This window comes from Typopeltis vanoorti, chromosome 25 (assembly GCF_054136105.1).
Source record: "Typopeltis vanoorti isolate ZY-2024b chromosome 25, IOZ_Tvanoo_1.0, whole genome shotgun sequence".
Lineage (NCBI taxonomy): Eukaryota > Metazoa > Arthropoda > Arachnida > Uropygi > Thelyphonidae > Typopeltis > Typopeltis vanoorti.
The window spans coordinates 47,085,689-47,105,309 of NC_143573.1; the positions used below are offsets into that span (position 1 = coordinate 47,085,689).

At 36.5% G+C, this 19,621-nt stretch overlaps 1 protein-coding gene across 1 annotated transcript in view; it reads right to left on the reverse strand.

Annotated features, from left to right (window-relative positions):
- Nucleotides 1-19,621, reverse strand: part of LOC150092716 (hsp70-binding protein 1) — a 72,229-nt gene that overhangs the window by 20,038 nt on the left and 32,570 nt on the right. Inside the window, exon 4 of the mRNA XM_090414362.1 lies at nt 9,895-10,050. Within this exon, the coding sequence (XP_090270488.1) occupies nt 9,895-10,050 (156 nt within the window). The remainder of the gene's footprint in view (nt 1-9,894; nt 10,051-19,621) is intronic.

Here is a 19,621-nt window from a genome sequence, read left to right on the forward strand (position 1 = left end):
CTATTGTCTAAGGCACTTTGTACCGTATCAATCCACCTATATCTTGGTCTTCCTCTGGGCCGTTTTCCTGGCAACCTGGCAGAGAACACTTGTTTTGCTAATCTTTCCTCTCCCATTCTATTTAAGTGACCATACCACCTGAGATTAGCTCTGCTAATGCATTCCTGGATGCTGACAATGTCAAGTTCTTTCCTAATATCCTCATTTTTAATATGAGATTGCCATTGATGCCATCTGTTCACACCTATAATCTTTCTTAGGACTCTCATATCTGCGGTCTCTAGTCTTTGGTCAAGTGTTTTACTTCTGACCCAGCTCTCAGATCCATAAGTTAAAACTGGTTTGAACACTGTCTTGTATACAGCTAATTTAGTGTTCCGACTAATTTCTTTCTTATTCCATATGAATTTATTCAATTGACTTCCCACCATACCAGCTTTGCTGATTCTGTTGTCTATTTCTATATTTAATTTACCATCTTCAGTAAAAATTGTGCCTAAGTAGCTGAAATGTTTTACTTGTTCCACAGGTTCTCCATTCACAACAGAGTTGACATTTTCAATGATTCTGCCTATTTTCATTGTCTTTGTCTTTTTATTGCTGACCTTCATACCATATCTATTACAACAGCTATTCAATTTAGTCAGAGAATCTTGCAGACTTGTAGCGGATTTATTTAGAAGTATAACATCATCCGCATAAAGCAAAGAGCTGACATTAACATCTCCAATTTTGATATCAGGTTTAATACCACTTTCCTTCATAATGTGATCCATATAGATAATGAATAACAGAGGGTCTCACACCAGATTTAACATTAAACCATCTTCCTGTACTTCTTTCAATTCTAACTGCTGACTTACAACTCAAATAAAGACTAAGTATTGCTTGATATAATACCCCATTGACACCATATAATTGCAGCGTATTGAATAGCTTCTCACTTTTCACCTTGTCATATGCCTTTTCCAGATCGACAAAACTTAAATACAGATCTTTGTTATATTCCCATGCTTTCTCGACTATTTGTCGTAAAGTGAAGATCTGATCCTGACAGCCTCTATTTGGCCTGAATCCAGTTTGTTCTTCACCAAGCTTTTCTTCCACAATTCTTCTCAACCATTTCTCAAGTATACTTGCACAGATCTTGCCAGGAACACTCAGTAGGGAAATACCTCTGTAAATCTCACATTCAGTTTTATTTCCCTTTTTATATATGGGTACTATGAGAGCTCTACTCCAATCATCGGGAATTTGTCCCTCTGTCCAGGCTTTCTGAACTATGCAGTGCAGCCACTGTAAGACTTTTATACCAACATACTTCAGCATTTCTGGTCGAATATCATCTACTCCTGCTGCCTTTCCACATTTCAAGCCTTTGATGGCTTTTTCTACTTCAAGTATGGATATGTATTCCTGACTGCATGCCTGGTCAGTGTTTTTTATCACTGTGCTATCATCACTGCTTGTTTCATTTAGCAGTTTTTCAAAGTAATTACTCCATACTTCAAGGATATCTTTTTCTCCTGTTTTCATGTCACTTTTATCATCTCTAACTCCTTTTACAGCACTCTTTCCTCCATTCCTAAGTTTCTTCAACAACCTCCAGAATATTTTGCCACCTTCTTGATATTTATTTTCTATATTCTTGCCAAAGTCCTCCCATGACTTTTGTTTAGCTAGTTTTACACACTGTTTAGCTTTCTTACATTTGTCTCTGTATTCTGTAAGAGTAAAAGCTGACTTATTTGCCAGGAACTTTTGATATGCTTTCTTCTTTTCCTTCACTGCCTCTTTAACTTCCTGTGTCCACCAGGGAGTTCTGATTTTTTTATCCTTGCACACAACCTCACCACATGCCTCTCTGGCAGAATCAATCAATGTTTTCTTCAGAGTTTGCCACTGAATTCCCAAGGTTTGATTCCTGTTCTCAAACTCTTTCATTTTCTTTTCAATAATCTTTCTGTATTTCAGTCTACAGTTCACATCTGAGAGCTGCTCAACTTTTATTCGCTTTAAAACTTTCTTACATGCTATTCTTTTCAATATGAAATTCAATTTTATCCTGCTCAAGACTAAATAGTGATCACTTCCAATTTCAAATCCTCTGTACACTCTGGTGTCCTGCACCAGGGAGAAAACATCACTATCAACAATAACATAGTCAATGAGACTTTTCTTATTCCTAGCCTCTTCTCTCCATGTGAATTTGTGCACATTTTTATGTTGGAACATGGTGTTAGTAATAACCAGTCCATGTCCTGAGCAGAAATCCAACAGATATTTGCCATTATTATTAGCTTGGCTCTTTTCTCCAAATTTTCCCAAAATATTTTTGTATGTCTCACAATATCATTTCCTACTCTGCTATTTAGATCCCCAACAAGGACCAACTTTTCCTTTTTCATTGTGTCAGTTGCTTTTTCTAAAGCAACTGACACAATGAAATTACTGACTGACTACAGACTGACTACCATTCAAGAAGATTAGCCTCGTATTTTGTGTTGAATACTATGGCTACTCCTTCTTTTCCTTGATTGTCATTGCCTGAATATAACATTTTGTATTTATTGCTCAGAAAGATCTCACCAGTTTTGGTCTTTTTTGTTTCAGTCAACTATTATGTCGATCAGGTACTTATCTAATTCCTCAGCTAGCTCCATTTCTTTGCCATTCAGGCTTCTTACGTTGATAGTACCGATCTTTAACTCTGGTGATGTTGAGTTGGGGTTTGTTTTCAGATTTGTTCCAGTAGCTGACTTTTCGCTGTTCGCCCTGGTTCCCTGGCGAAAACAACGGGGGCCTTGTTTAACTGGGCGACGCCCCAGCCGGCATGAAATTTTGTCATGTTGTACCATCATTTTTTATTTTGGTTTAATCAATAAGAATACAATTTGGTCGGCTAAATCCCAAATTGCCAGCCCATCCTCGTTCATTCAGTATCCAAGTAGATATCCAACAGGGTGCACCACGAGAAGGTGAGGATTGGACATTAGGTCAGAAGCCCTGGTCGGTTCTCCGCATTCCTTTAAAGGCTATGTGGAGGTCTCCTCTCAGTTATACAGCTTTGACCCTTAAGCACCCCATTTATATATTAATATATATATATATATATATATATATATAAACCAAGGAGTAAGGAGTTTATATATTAATATATATATATAAACCAAAGAGTAAGACAGGGATGCCCTCTGTCACCAACACTTTTCAATATTTACATTAATGAAATATTGAAAGGAACAGTTTAAGGAACACCTTAAAACAAAACCTGCTCTACAATGGATGCAGCTTTCTGTTTAAAACTACTTATAGAAAAAAGAAGAGAATTTAATTTAGAAACTCATCTTTTGTTTATAGATTACGAAAATGCATTTGACAAAGTAAAAAAATATTTACTGTTTGATATATTATGAAGAATATATATACCTAATATTTTACTACATGCAATATTGAATATATATAAACATAATGAAATAAAAATGAAAAGTTGTCTAAAAAACAATCTATAAACCAAGGAGTAAGACAGGGATGCCCTCTGTCTCCAACACTTTTCAATATTTACATTAATGAAATATTACAGTGGAACACCTTAAACAATCAAGGTATAGAAATTTCCCGGAATGACAAAATAAATATGCTATTATTTGCAGATGATCAGGTAATAATATCAGATAAGGAAGACAATTTACAAAGAGCAATATATAATTTAAACATTATAGTAGAACAGTTTGGAATGAAATTTTCCATAGATAAAACTAAAACAATGCCATTTTATGGACAAACTCCAGTTAGAAGCAAAATAGTTATTAATAATAAAATAATAGAACAGATAAATACTTTCAGTTATCTTGGATGTGAAATATCATATGATATTTCACATGATATTTTATAAATTATAGGCCTGATAAATAGAACACTCAACCCAAATATATAGTACAAAAACAAACAAGATAAACAAAGAATAAAAACAAGTGAAATGAGATTTATGAGAAGAACTGCAAAATACACATTATTAGATCAAAAAAGAACAAAGACATTTTAAAAGAATTAAAAACAAAATCAACAGAAGAAAAACTAAACAATTATAAACAAAAATGGATTGAATATGTAAACCGAATGGCCAACACCTGACATCCTAAACTAAAATATAAGCCAATTGGAAAGAGAAGGCAGGGTAGACCTCAAAAAAGGTTCTTCTTCTTCTTTGGTGCATCAATCCGAAAATTGGTAAATATAGCAGCACATCACAACATCCTGTCTTGTGACTTCCTTTTTATCTCTTCATAACTCTTAGTGCCAGTTAGCATCATTATGTTATTTATATACGAAATTCTTGGTCTGTCTCGTGGCCTCTTTCCTTCTACAGTCCCCTCCATTATTTCTGTAATCAGTATCCCATGTCCAATTAGGCTTTTTCTTCTCTTATTGATGTGTTTCATTAATGACCACTCTTCATGAACTATATTCAGAACTTCTTTATTACTTTTCTTTTCTGTCCAACTAATTTTCCAAAAAAGGATATTGGATGGATAATGAGACCAGAACAGACCAATATGGTCTATACCCGTAATTAGTGTTATGATGATATATATATATCATCATCATCAAAACCTCACCTTCTCGTGGTGCACCCTGTTGGGTATCTACTTTGATACTGAACGAACGAGGATGGGCTGGCAATTTGGGATTTAGCCGACCAAATTGTATTCTTATTGGTTAAACCAAAATAAAAAATGATGGTACGACATGACAAAATTTCATGCCGGCTGGGGCGTCGCCCAGTTAAACAAGGCCCCCGTTGTTTTTGCCAGGGAACCAGGGCGAACAGCGAAAAGTCAGCTACTGGAACAAATCTGAAAACAAACCCCAACTCAACATCACCAGAGTTAAAGATCGGTACTATCAACGTAAGAAGCCTGAATGGCAAAGAAATGGAGCTAGCTGAGGAATTAGATAAGTACCAGATCGACATAATAGGGGTGACTGAAACAAAAAAGACCAAAACTGGTGAGATCTTTCTGAGCAATAAATACAAAATGTTATATTCAGGCAATAACAATCAAGGAAAAGAAGGAGTAGCCATAGTATTCAACACAAAATACGAGGCTAATCTTCTTGAATGGCAGTCAGTCTCAAGTAGAGTAATGTGGGCAAATATGAGAATGGGGAACTGGACAATGAGACTTATTTGTGCCTATGGTCCCACAGAAGGTTCTACTAAGGTAGAAGTGGAGGAATTTTTTGAGGCTTTAGAAAAAGCAACTGACACAATGAAAAAGGAAAAGTTGGTCCTTGTTGGGGATCTAAATAGTAGAGTAGGAAATGATTGTGACACATACAAAAATATTTTGGGAAAATTTGGAGAAAAGAGCAAAGCTAATAATAATGGCAAATATCTGTTGGATTTCTGCTCAGGACATGGACTGGTTATTACTAACACCATGTTCCAACATAAAAATGTGCACAAATTCACATGGAGAGAAGAGGCTAGGAATAAGAAAAGTCTCATTGACTATGTTATTGTTGATAGTGATGTTTTCTCCCTGGTGCAGGACACCAGAGTGTACAGAGGATTTGAAATTGGAAGTGATCACTATTTAGTCTTGAGCAGGATAAAATTGAATTTCATATTGAAAAGAATAACATGTAAGAAAGTTTTAAAGCGAATAAAAGTTGAGCAGCTCTCAGATGTAAACTGTAGACTAAAATACAGAAATATTATTGAAAAGAAAATGAAAGAGTTTGAGAACAGGAATCAAACCTTGGAGATTCAGTGGCAAACTCTGAAGGAAACATTGATTGATTCTGCCAGAGAGGCATGTGGTGAGGTTGTGTGCAAAGATAAAAAAATCAGAACTCCCTGGTGGACACAGGAAGTTAAAGAGGCAGTGAAGGAAAAGAAGAAAGCATATCAAAAGTTCCTGGCAAATAAGTCAGCTTTTACTCTTACAGAATACAGAGACAAATGTAAGAAAGCTAAACAGTGTGTAAAACTAGCTAAACAAAAGTCATGGGAGGACTTTGGCAAGAATATAGAAAATAAATATCAAGAAGGTGGCAAAATATTCTGGAGGTTGTTGAAGAAGCTTAGGAATGGAGGAAAGAGTGCTGTAAAAGGAATTAGAGATGATAAAGGTGAAATGAAAACAGGAGAAAAAGATATCCTTGAAGTATGGAGTAATTACTTTGAAAAACTGCTAAATGAAACAAGCAGTGATGACAGCACAGTGATAAAAAACACTGACCAGGCATGCAGTCAGGAATACATATCCATACTTGAAGTAGAAAAAGCCATCAAAGGCTTGAAATGTGGAAAGGCAGCAGGAGTAGATGATATTCGACCAGAAATGCTGAAGTATGGTGGTATAAGTCTTACAGTGGCTGCACTGCATAGTTCAGAAAGCCTGGACAGAGGGACGAATTCCCGATGATTGGAGTAGAGCTCTCATAGTACCCATATATAAAAAGGGAAATAAAACTGAATGTGAGAATTACAGAGGTATTTCCCTACTGAGTGTTCCTGGCAAGATCTATGCAAGTATACTTGAGAAACGGTTGAGAAGAATTGTGGAAGAAAAGCTTGGCGAAGAACAAGCTGGATTCAGGCCAAATAGAGGCTGTCAGGATCAGATCTTCACTTTACGACAAATAGTCGAGAAAGCATGGGAATATAACAAAGATCTGTATTTAAGTTTTGTCGATTTGGAAAAGGCATATGACAAGGTGCCAAGAGAGAAGCTATTCAATACGCTGCAGTTATATGGTGTCAATGGGGCATTATATCAAGCAATACTTAGTCTTTATTTGAGTTGTGAGTCAGCAGTTAGAATTGAAGGAAGTACAGGAAGATGGTTTAATGTTAAATCTGGTGTGAGACAAGGATGTACATTATCCCCTCTGTTATTCATTATCTATATGGATCACATTATGAAGGAATGTGGTATTAAACCTGATATCAAAATTGGAGATGTTAATGTCAGCTCTTTGCTTTATGCGGATGATGTTATACTTCTAAATAAATCCGCTACAAGTCTGCAAGATTCTCTGACTAAATTGAATAGCTGTTGTAATAGATATGGTATGAAGGTCAGCAATAAAAAGACAAAGAGAATGAAAATAGGCAGAATCATTGAAAATGTCAACTGTGTTGTGAATGGAGAATCTGTGGAACAAGTAAAACATTTCAGCTACTTAGGCACAATTTTTACTGAAGATGGTAAACTAAATATAGAAATAGACAACAGAATCAGCAAAGCTGGTATGGTGGGAAGTCAATTGAATAAATTCATATGGAATAAGAAAGAAATTAGTCGGAACACTAAATTAGCTGTATACAAGACTGTGTTCAAACCAATTTTAACTTATGGATCTGAGAGCTGGGTCAGAAGTAAAACACTTGACCAAAGACTAGAGACCGCAGATATGAGAGTCCTGAGAAAGATTAGAGGCGTGAACAGATGGCATCAATGGCAATATCATATTAAAAATGAGGATATTAGGAAAGAACTTGACATTGTCAGCATCCAGGAATGCGTTAGCAGAGCTAATCTCAGATGGTATGGTCACTTAAATAGAATGGGAGAGGAAAGATTAGCAAAACAAGTGTTCTCTGCCAGGTTGGCAGGAAAACGACCCAGAGGAAGACCAAGATATAGGTGGATTGATACAGTACAAAGTGCTTTAGAAGATAGAAATATAAGATCTGATAATGTTGGAGTCTTGACAAGTAACAGACTGATTTGGAGGAAAATTGTAGATAGGAAGTTAGTAATGATATAATTTTTTCATGTAGTACTGTCATATCCTGTACACCCCTTGAGGGTACATGGCAGGAATTTGATGATGATGATGATGATCATCATCATCATCAAATTCCTGATATATACCCTCAAGTGGTGTACAGGATACGATAGTACTACATGAAAAATTTACACCATTACTAACCTTCTATCTACAATTTTCCTCCAAATCAGTCTGTTACCTGTCAAGACTCCAACATTATCAGATCTTATATTTCTATCTTCTAAGGCACTTTTTACCAAATCGATCCACCTATATCTTGGTCTTCCTCTGGGTCTTTTTCCTGTCAACTGGGCAGAGAATACTTGTTTTGCTAATCTTCCCTCTTCCATTCTGTTTAAGTGACCATATACCACCTGAAATTAGCTCTGCCAATGCATTCCTGAATTAAATATGAGTAAATAAGACACAAAGGATTTTCTCTTTAAACTTTGCAAATATCATCATCATCATCATCATCATCAAATTCCTGCCATGTACCCTCAAGGGGTGTACAGGATATAACAGTACTACATGAAAAAACTACATTATTACTAACTTCCTATCTACAATTTTCCTCCAAATCAGTCTGTTACTTGTCAAGACTCCAACATTATCATTATCAGATCTTATATTTCTATCGTCTAAGGCACTTTGTACCGTATCAATCCACCTATATCTTGGTCTTCCTCTGGGTCGCTTTCCTGGCAACCTGGCAGAGAACACTTGTTTTGCTAATCTTTCCTCTCCCATTCTATTTAAGTGACCATACCATCTGAGATTAGCTCTGCTAACGCATTCCTGGATGCTGACAATGTCAAGTTCTTTCCTAATATCCTCGTTTTTAATATGATATTGCCATTGATGCCATCTGTTCATGCCCCTAATCTTTCTCAGGACTCTCATATCTGCTGTCTCTAGTCTTTGGTTAAGTGTTTTACTTCTGACCCAGCTCTCAGATCCGTAAATTAAATAAGGTGTATATATATATATGTATATATATATATATATATATATATACATATATATATATATATATATGTATATTTTTTTTTTTAAATCTGATCTTCTGGATTCTAAAAATAATTGAGCTTAAAAGTCATCACATTAACCAGATATGAACTATCTGAATTTTCCTTAACACTCGTTTGAACAGAGTTTAGTGTATCTGATAGGATACATCAGGTGTGTACATGATACAAAATATACACAAACATTAATGATCTTTCATAGGTGGCTTGGCATAAAAATTAAAAAAATTCTGAATAGCAACAACAGCTGTACAAGAAATCACACTCATAATTTATATCATTAAAAATATATTCATATTTGGGATCATTTTTCATTAAGTGCAATGTTGCTTAAAATGAAGTGTTCTTTGCTTAGAGATTAACTTGGTGTTACAGAGGTAACACAGATAACTAGAATATTCCACTGTTAATAAGATTATATTTAAAATAACAAATACAATATCTTTATTTTATTAGTGTATTAAACTTTAAACATTATTCATCTCTGTGTAAGTGATTAAAATTCTTAAAAGAAAGCTTTTTCATTGGTTTTAGAAAATATTACACTTGACAAGAAATTATGTTTTTGTTTAATCCTTTACCCAAGCATAATCAAACAAAGTTTTCATGTGAAGTATTTTCACAACTAGTCTATTTTGTATACAGAGGCTGTTGACTTCACATCAACTGCCTTAGTATCCTCTTGTCTGGTTCTCACTGATAAGATCTCAATAAAGATCAAAAGTAGTCTGAGTATCGACCTCAGTATCCTATAATGCAAAAGCATTATGGGATACTGACAACTCATGTGAAGTCAACAGCCTCTTTATACAAGTAAACTAGTCATGAAGATACTTCATGCACAAACTTTGTTTGCATATGTTCTGGCAAAGGATTAAACAAGAATAAAATTTCTTGTTAAGTATAAGAATACTTTCTACTTTTAATGCAGTAAACAAACCTGATACAAGAGCAATTTTAGCAAACAAAGCAATAACCAATATGAGATGAGATGAGATGACTGAGATTATTCCAGCTTTTAAGTTTAAATTACAATACAGTGTTTTGATAGTGTTTAACAGTGTATTTAGTAAATTATTACCTCTGAAAGATGGTCGTTCACTACACAAACTTGAAAGCAAAAAAGCAGATTTGACCCTAAGTTTCTCTACAGGACGCTGTATTGCTCTTAATAAAGAAGATATACCATCTTCATTTTCCAGACATTTCTGAACATCTGCGTTGTGACGGCTCATGCCTACAAAAAACAATAATCATTAGTAAGTAATAAAATATTTTTGTCTTTCAAAACAAGCTAAAACTTTTCGGTATTTGCAATAACTCGGAAGAAAATCATTTTGTTAGGATTTATAACAAGTCACTGAAAAATCGCAACCTCCCCTCAAAAAAAAGTGCCGAATAATGACTGAGAAATACTTAATGCAATGCAGATAGATTGAATATAATATGAATACAAAGTTGCAGTACAAGAATTTTATCTGACAAAAAAATTCTGGATCACATACACCTATGAATAAGCCATATGCCTCCATGTTAAAAAAATAATTTTATAGAATAGTAAAAGGACACAAGCTGATTATATGCACAATATAACCACATGCAACTGAGTTTTTTCAAATTTTTATAGTCATTAGAACTGGCAGCTGACAATGAAAATGGGAGAAAAAAAAAGGCCTTGTTGGAGATCTAAACAGCAGAGTAGGAAATGAATCACACTAGGAATATAGAAACTTTCTGGAAAAATTTGGAGAAAAGAGCAAAACTAATAATAATGTTAAGTATTTACTGGATTTCTACTCAGGACACACACCAGTCATTACTAATACCATATTCCAACATAAAGATGTGCACAAGTTTAGGTGGAGAGAAAACACAAGAAATAAGAAAAGCCTCACTGAGACTCGACTATACAAACATTGAAGTCTCAGTGGTAAACACTGAAGAAGACACTGATTGATTCAGCTAGGGAGGCACATGGTGAAGTTAGCTGTAAGGACAGAAAAATAAGAGTCCCATGGTGGACACAAGAAGTTAAAGAAGCAATCCTGGAAAAGAAGAAAGCATACCAAAAGTTCTTAGCAAATAAGTCAGCAGACATCCTAAAGAATACAAAGAAAAATGTAAGTGAGCTAAGCTATGTCTAAAAGTAGCTAAACAACAGTCATTGCTGGGAGAAAATGGTTCTTTTTTGTGAGAAATAAGACAGAACTTGGTTTTACTAGCGTTGAAGTTGACAAGGTTGTCTGAGCCCCATCGGAGGATGGCTTGGAGGTCAGAATTAAGGGCAGTGGCGGTTGATATTCTGTGGGTTGAAGTGAGTCGTGTAGGGTAGGGTTTGTCAAATGAAAGGGAGGAATGTAGTGTGCTGTCATCTGCAAAACTGTGTATTGGGTTAGAGGTCAACTGAAGTAGGTCACTGATATATATAAGGAAGAGGGTCAGTGAGAGAACTGAGCCTTGAGGGACCCCGGCATTAGTTGGATGGTGAGAGGATAGGGAACTGTCTACCATCACACATAGTGTGCGTCCAGACAGGAAGCTGGCACTCCATCTGCAGAAGACCCGAGGCAGGCCAAATGATGGGAGTTTGCTTAGTAAGCCTTTGTGCCAGACTCGGTCAAAGGCTTTGGAGATATCAAGTGCAACTACTTCGGATTCGCCGAATTTCTCCATAGCGCTTGTCCAGTGATGGGTGATGTATAACAGTAGATCTCCTGTTGAACGGCTTCGGCGGAATCCGTACTGGTGGTCGCTTAATAGCCAGGTACCTTCAAGGTAGATTAGGATTTGAGAAGTGATGATTTTCTCCATTTCTCATTAGAAATGAAGGAATTACAGGAAGATGGTTTAATGTTAAATCTGGTACGAGACAAGGATGTACATATCCCCTCTGTTATTCATTATCTATATGGATCACATTATGAAGGAAAGTGGTATTAAACATGATATCAGAATTGGAGATGTTAATGTCAGCTCTTTGCTTTATGCAGACGATGTTATACTTCTAAATAAATCTGCTACAAGTCTGCAAGAGTCCCTGACTAAATTGAATAACTGTTGTAATAGATATGGTATGAAGGTCAGCATTAAAAAGACAAAGACAATGAAAATAGGTAGAATTGTTGAAAATGTCAATTGTGTTGTGAACGGGGAACCTGTGGAAAGTAAAACATTTCAGCTACTTAGGCATGATTTTTACTGAAGATGGTAAATTAAATATAGAAATAGACAACAGAATCAGCAAAGCTGGTATGGTGGGAAATCAATTGAATAAATTCATATGGAATAAGAAGAAATTAGTCGGAACACTAAATTAGCTGTATACATGACAGTGTTCAAACCAGTTTTAACTTATGGATCTGAGAGCTGGGTCAGAAGTAAAACACTTGACCAAAGACTAGAGACCGCAGATATGAGAGTCCTGAGAAAGATTAGAGGCGTGAACAGTGGCATCGATGGCAATATCATATTAAAAATGAGGATATTAGGAAAGAACTTAACATTGCCGGCATCCAGGAATGCATTAGCAGAGCTAATCTCAGGTGGTATGGTCACTTAAACAGAATGGGTGAGGGAAGATTAGCAAAACAAGTGTTCTCTGCCAGGTTGGCAGGAAAACGACCCCGAGGAAGACCAAGATATAGATGGATTGATACGGTACAATGTGCCTTAGACTATAGAAATATAAGATCTGATAATATTGGAGTCTTGACTAGTAACAGACTGATTTGGAGGAAAATTGTAGATAGGAAGTTAGTAATGATGTAAATTTTTCATGTAGTACTATCATATCCTGTACACCCCTTGAGGGTACATGTCAGGAATTTGATGATGATTTTCTCCATTACTTTAGATAGGACTGAAGTGAGTGATATAGGGCGGTAGTTAGATGGCAGTGATTTGTCACCCTTTTTAGGAATGGGCTGAATATAGGCCAGTTTCCAGGTTTTCGGATATATATCAGTGGAGTAAGAGAGTGTGTACAGGTGATATAGGATAGGCATTAGTTCAGATGCACAGACCTTCAGAATAATTGGAGGAATTCCATCTGGACCAGGAGACTTTTTTGTGTCTAATTTTAGACAGCAGGTTTGTGATGTCTTTTTGGCAAAAGGATATAGGGGGCACTGTATGTTGGGCAGTTGGAATGACTGGAGGGCATTTGCCATTGTCAGTTATGTGTGCATTGGAGGCAAAGTGTGATGCCAGGAGGTAAGCTTTTCTATGGGTGATGTTGCAAATGAGCCATCTGGGTATGATAGAGGTGGGAATAGTGTAGGGCAAAAGTTATGGCCAATTGCCTTGGCAAGGGACCAAAAGGCACGGCTTCTGTTTGGACAGGCTGCAAGCTTCCTGCTTTTTGCCCGTTCAAAATCTGTTTTGGAAGTATTGATGGTTTTCTTGCTTTTGTTTTGGGCTTCAGTGTAGGTATTGAATGAGGATGGGGGTTCTTGATTTGAGCCAGTTGTGGAATGCCTGATTTTTCATTTGTACTGCATTGGCACATTTTTTGGAGAACCAGGGTTAAGTTATCGGACGGTAGGTCTGAGTAGTGTGGGGAATATATGCTTTCATGCCAGCGAGGATCACTTTGGTGATGCGTTCGGTGCATATGTCTGGATAGGAAGACCGAAAACAATAGTCTAATCAATGGGGAATGAAGCATAGTAGTAGTGTTGGAGACTGTCCCATTTGGCACTGTTATAATGTCAAACTACTCTTATGTGGGAGTAACTGTGTAGGTGTTGTTGCATGGGGGAGGAGATAAGCACTAAGTTGTGGTCAGAATTACCCAGGGGACTTACTACATTCACTGCATATTTGGAGGGGTCATTAGTAAGGAAGAGATCTAGGGTATTTGGGGAGTGGTTTGGGTTATCTGGTATTTTGGTCGGTTTTTGAACAATTTGCGTGAGATCATTAGTGACTGCAAATGTTTCAGCATCTCTGCCTGCAGGATCTGTATGACTGGAAGAGGAAAGCCAATTAGTGTTATGGACGTTGAAATCACCCAGGAGGATGATTTCGCTGTTTGGGGAGTGGGACTGGAGAAAATCAACTTTTAAGGAGAGGAAATGAAAGAGCTCTGAGTGATTGGTGGTGTTAGGAGAGCGATAGAGACAGCAGATGAATTTGACAGAGTGGGGGGGGGGATATCTTCAACCAAAGAAGGTCGAAGTCGGGCAATTCCAAACTAGCTGTTCTCTGGCAAGGTATGTCAGAGTGGATATATGCATAGACGCCAGCCCTGGGTCAAAAAAAGTTGAATAGTGTATAGTTAGGAAGGTTGAGATGAATAGTGCTGGAGGAGGCGAGATTTGAGTTTCAGTTAAAAAGAGTAGGTGGGGTTTGGTGGACTGCAGGTGGTAGTGGATGCTGTTGAGGTTAGAGTTGAGGCCATAGATGTTGGTGAAGTGGATATGCAAGGTTCTGTAAGGCATGGATTTGACCCCAAGGGTCCTACACATTTACTATGCAGTGCCTGCATGCTGGTGTTCTTGGTGGCTACTGGCATCACTTGGTTTTTGTACTAGTTTGGATTGTTTGAAGTCTATTACCCAACTGTTGTCTCCATTTTGGCATTTTTCTTCTAGTTGTTTTCGGAGTTGGCGTCTTTGTTCTCTCTGGGAAAAGGTTAAATCAGGTCGAGCATGTATGAGCAATTGGGGCAAGTCCTTTAGCTTGTTGTTTATCGCTGTTATAAATTTGGTTGTTTATTGGGGAGTTGCAGGTCACTTTCACGAGGCATGGATAGTTTGTTCCATCCATTCTTTTGTTTATTGGTCCGATACTATGGCATTTGACGATGTTTCTGGAATCGAAATTGCACTCTCTTGCAAGATTGCCGATTTCTTCTTTTAGGGATTTACCGTTTTCTGTCGGAAAGTTTAGGATAACAGCATTGAGTTTCCTATTTTCGGCCTCGAGCGACTCATGTACCGATGATTGATTAGTTCACAAAGTTCGTTAGCAGGCACGGGCGCTGATCGTTGAGAATCTTGAGCTTAGTTTCCAACTTTCCGATTTTGGAGGAGAAGGTATCGATCACGATATTAAGCTGCTGCTCAAGGTTTGTGACTCTTTTGCCTAGGTTTAGTATCTGTTTTACGGAAGGGAGGCACATCATACAGAAGTAGGGCTGGTTTAGATCGGTGAAAAGCTTGTGCACCGATTCATTTATTTTCACGCAAGAAATATGTATCCAGTTGCAGCAGAAATCACACAATATACTTTTTTTCCTTCTTTGACTTCTGTTTCACAGCTGCGGCACTTCTTAATGTCATTCGGCTTGTTGTTGATCGGTGACTACACTGACGGGACTTGAGGTAGTCTTCCATTGTTGCCGCCATCTTTATTTCGGACGGTAGGCATAGCGCTTTCACGTGGCTGTTTTTTAGTTGTAAAATATAGCAGATTTAATGGACTATGGGTACTTACAAGTTGTACTGTAGTAGTCAGCGTCAGCTGCTTAGTAACTTCTGTTACTTTTCCGTTTGCTGCTTATTTTGTGCAAAACACACTTGCAGTTACGATAAAATGCAGGAGCACAAATTTAACGTTGATTATTCGCTGGTGCCACCTATTACTGAGTAACCAATATTCGACTAGAAATGCTCAAAATGGAGGTATATAAGTTTTGCAGAGGCCACACTTCAAAATTAAGAAAGACTGATCGGAAGGCCAAATTCCAGATGATTGGAGTAGAGCTCTAATAGTTCCCGTCTATAAAAAAAGGGAATAAAGCTGAATGTGAGAATTACAGAGGAATTTCTCTATTAAGTGTTCCAGGAAAGAATTATACAAGCATACTTGAATAGAGGTTGAGAAAGACTGTGGAAGAGAAACCTGGAGAAGAACAAGCTGGGTTCAGCCTAAATAAAGGTTGTCAGGATCAGATTTTCACTTTAGGAAATCATTAGGGTATTAATCAAGGATCTGAACTTAATTTTGTAGATCTGTAAAAGGCATACGACAAGGTCATAACACTAATTACGGGCATAGACCATATTGGTCTGTTCCAATCTCATTATCTTTTTTGAGGTCTACCCTGACTTCTCTTTCCAATTGGCTTATATTTTAGTATTTGTTTAGGATGTCAGGTGTTGGCCATTCGGTTTACATGTTCAATCCATTTTTGTTTATAATTGTTTAGTTTTTCTTCTATTGATTTTGTTTTTAATTCTTTTAAAATGTCTTCGTTCCTTTTTTGATCTAATAATGTGTATTTTGCAGTTCTCATAAATCTCATTTCACTTGTTTTTATTCTTTGTTTATTGCCCAAATTTCATTGCCATATAATGTGGGCACTGCTAAAGTATTGTATATTTTCAAGCATGTTTCTTTTTGTACTATATTTGGGTTGAGTGTTCTATTTATCAGGCCTATAATCTGTAAGGCATGCAGTCAGGAATACATATCCATACTTGAAGTAGAAAAAGCCATCAAAGGCTTGAAATGTGGAGAGGCAGCAGGAGTAGATGATATTCGACCAGAAATGCTGAAGTATGGTGGTATAAGAGTCTTACAGTGGCTGCACTGCATAGTTCAGAAAGCCTGGACAGAGGGACGAATTCCCGATGATTGGAGTAGAGCTCTCATAGTACCCATATATAAAAAGGGAAATAAAACTGAACGTGAGAATTACAGAGGTATTTCCCTACTGAGTGTTCCTGGCAAGATCTATGCAAGTATACTTGAGAAACGGTTGAGAAGAATTGTGGAAGAAAAGCTGGGTGAAGAACAAGCTGGATTCAGGCCAAATAGAGGCTGTCAGGATCAGATCTTCACTTTACGACAAATAGTCGAGAAAGCATGGGAATATAACAAAGATCTATATTTAAGTTTTGTCGATTTGGAAAAGGCATATGACAAGGTGCCAAGAGAGAAGCTATTCAATACGCTGCAGTTATATGGTGTCAATGGGGCATTATATCAAGCAATACTTTGACTTTATTTGAGTTGTAAGTCAGCAGTTAGAATTGAAGGAAGTACAGGAAGATGGTTTAATGTTAAATCTGGTGTGAGACAAGGATGTACATTATCCCCTCTGTTATTCATTATCTATATGGATCACATTATGAAGGAATGTGGTATTAAACCTGATATCAAAATTGGAGATGTTAATGTCAGCTCTTTGCTTTATGCGGATGATGTTATACTTCTAAATAAATCCGCTACAAGTCTGCAAGATTCTCTGACTAAATTGAATAGCTGTTGTAATAGATATGGTATGAAGGTCAGCAATAAAAAGACAAAGACAATGAAAATAGGCAGAATCATTGAAAATGTCAACTGTGTTGTGAATGTAGAACCTGTGGAACAAGTAAAACATTTCAGCTACTTAGGCACAATTTTTACTGAAGATGGTAAACTAAATATAGTAATAGACAACAGAATCAGCAAAGCTGGTATCGTGGGAAGTCAATTGAATAAATTCATATGGAATAAGAAAGAAATTAGTCGGAACACTAAATTAGCTGTATACAAGACTGTGTTCAAACCAATTTTAACTTATGGATCTGAGAGCTGGGTCAGAAGTAAAACACTTGACCAAAGACTAGAGACCGCAGATATGAGAGTCCTGAGAAAGATTAGAGGCGTGAACAGATGGCATCAATGGCAATATCATATTAAAAATGAGGATATTAGGAAAGAACTTGACATTGTCAGCATCCAGGAATGCGTTAGCAGAGCTAATCTCAGATGGTATGGTCACTTAAATAGAATGGGAGAGGAAAGATTAGCAAAACAAGTGTTCTCTGCCAGGTTAGCAGGAAAACGACCCAGAGGAAGACCAAGATATAGGTGGATTGATACGGTACAAAGTGCCTTAGACGATAGAAATATAAGATCTGATAATGTTGGAGTCTTGACAAGTAACAGACTGATTTGGAGGAAAATTGTAGATAGGAAGTTAGTAATGATGTAATTTTTTCATGTAGTACTGTCATATCCTGTACACCCCTTGAGGGTACATGGCAGGAATTTGATGATGATGATGATGATGATAATCTGTAAAAATTTTGAAGTTTTTAAATTTATGTCTTTTTCTCCTTCATACGATATTTCAGATCCAACATAACTTAAAGTATTTATATGTTCTATTATTTTATTATTAATAACTAATTCTCATGGAAATGCTTAGACGTTGTTATGCATTTTTTACTAAATAATTTAAGGAAATTACAACGTAAACTAGGATATACATTAAAATAAATTTTAATATACTTCAATATTTTGGCAACGTCACGTTGCCATTTTCAAGGAACTTAAGAACAAGACACGTGCATGCTGGCACAACAAACAGTAAGTGAGGTAGAAGCAGGAAGCTATTATTTATCCTAAAGTCCTGATGGTGCCCCTAGCAGGCAATGTTGGTATTCTTGGGCGATTGGGCTGAAGGTCTTCTGATGTAGGTTTCCCAAATTTGAGGCAGTCTCATGCAGCCAAATTTGTTGAGGTTTGGATTGTTTCTTAGGGCTGAAGCTGATTCCATGAAAAGCCTTTCATATTTGTATTTGCCACGGTGTATTATCGTGGTTTTCTTCCACCGTATTCTATGGCAGGTATCCAGCGCATGGTCAGCAAGACCAGAGTGGCTGTATTGGTGAAACCGGATGTAGTCCTTGAAAGGTTTGGTTTCTGTTCTCAAACTCTTTCATTTGTTCTTCAATAATCTTTGTGTATTTTAGTCTACAGTTCACATCTGAGAGCTGCTCAACTTTTATTCGCTTTAAAACTTTCTTACATGTTATTCTTTTCCATAAGAGATCACGCTCTTGACACTTTACAACAAATAGATTGGAAAAGTAGCTGAAATTGTGATCATCCTAATCTTAAAAATAATGGTGGCATAAAAATCCCAAGAATTTGGACAGCACATATTCAGCCCAAAGTTCTTCAAGTTTTCCAGAAAAACTCTTACTTTAGAACTAAGCAATAATTTCAGCTCATATTAGTCACCATCTATACTCTTTTGTTCTAATATATATGATGACTTCTTATATGATTAATTATGTAAGAGCATGTTTCTCTCTAGCTTAATATATCTCTTAATAATTTGTAATCAAATAAAGAATAATAATAGAACTCTAGCTTTTATGTATTAAGTTTTTGGGGTTTTTTTTTCCAAAGGAGGTCAGGCCAATAGTTACAACGGTTGACCAACTTACTGTAACTTTAGCATACCGTGTAGATTGTAATGTAGCGTGTTCTTTGTGTGTATATATATATGTGTGTGTGTGTGTGTGTGTGCTCCAGATGATGACCTTGATATGAAGGTTGAACATCGAGTGATTATTTTGGTTTATATTAAACTGAAGTTTTTCTATAACATGGTAGTTGTTTCCATAATTTTAATAATGAATGCTGATCACCATGTAACCATGAAGGAAAGGATTAAGAAACTATTTGCATTTTTTTCCATGAGTCAGATTATAAGATGACTAACATGCTGCTGTTATGTGATAAGAAGACTGCTTTAACACCAATATGTATGTGCACATGTGCATATGCACAATCACTTTGATTGTAATTTAGCTCTCACTATAGGAACTTATATGAAGTAGTAGTAGCTTGTTATAAGTAAATTACTTATGGTGAATTTTGTTTAGCATAATGTAGATGCTAAGGTGCTTTGGCCAGGACTTTTTCTCTTATAGTGAGAACACCTTCATTATGCTTAATAGAGTTGATTGCAATAATTAGTATCAAATACTTTTAACATATTTTAATAATATCAAGGGAGTAAAAGAAAAGATTTCAAAAAAATTTTTTTTTAACCAGAACTTTCCTTCTTTTCTGCTTTA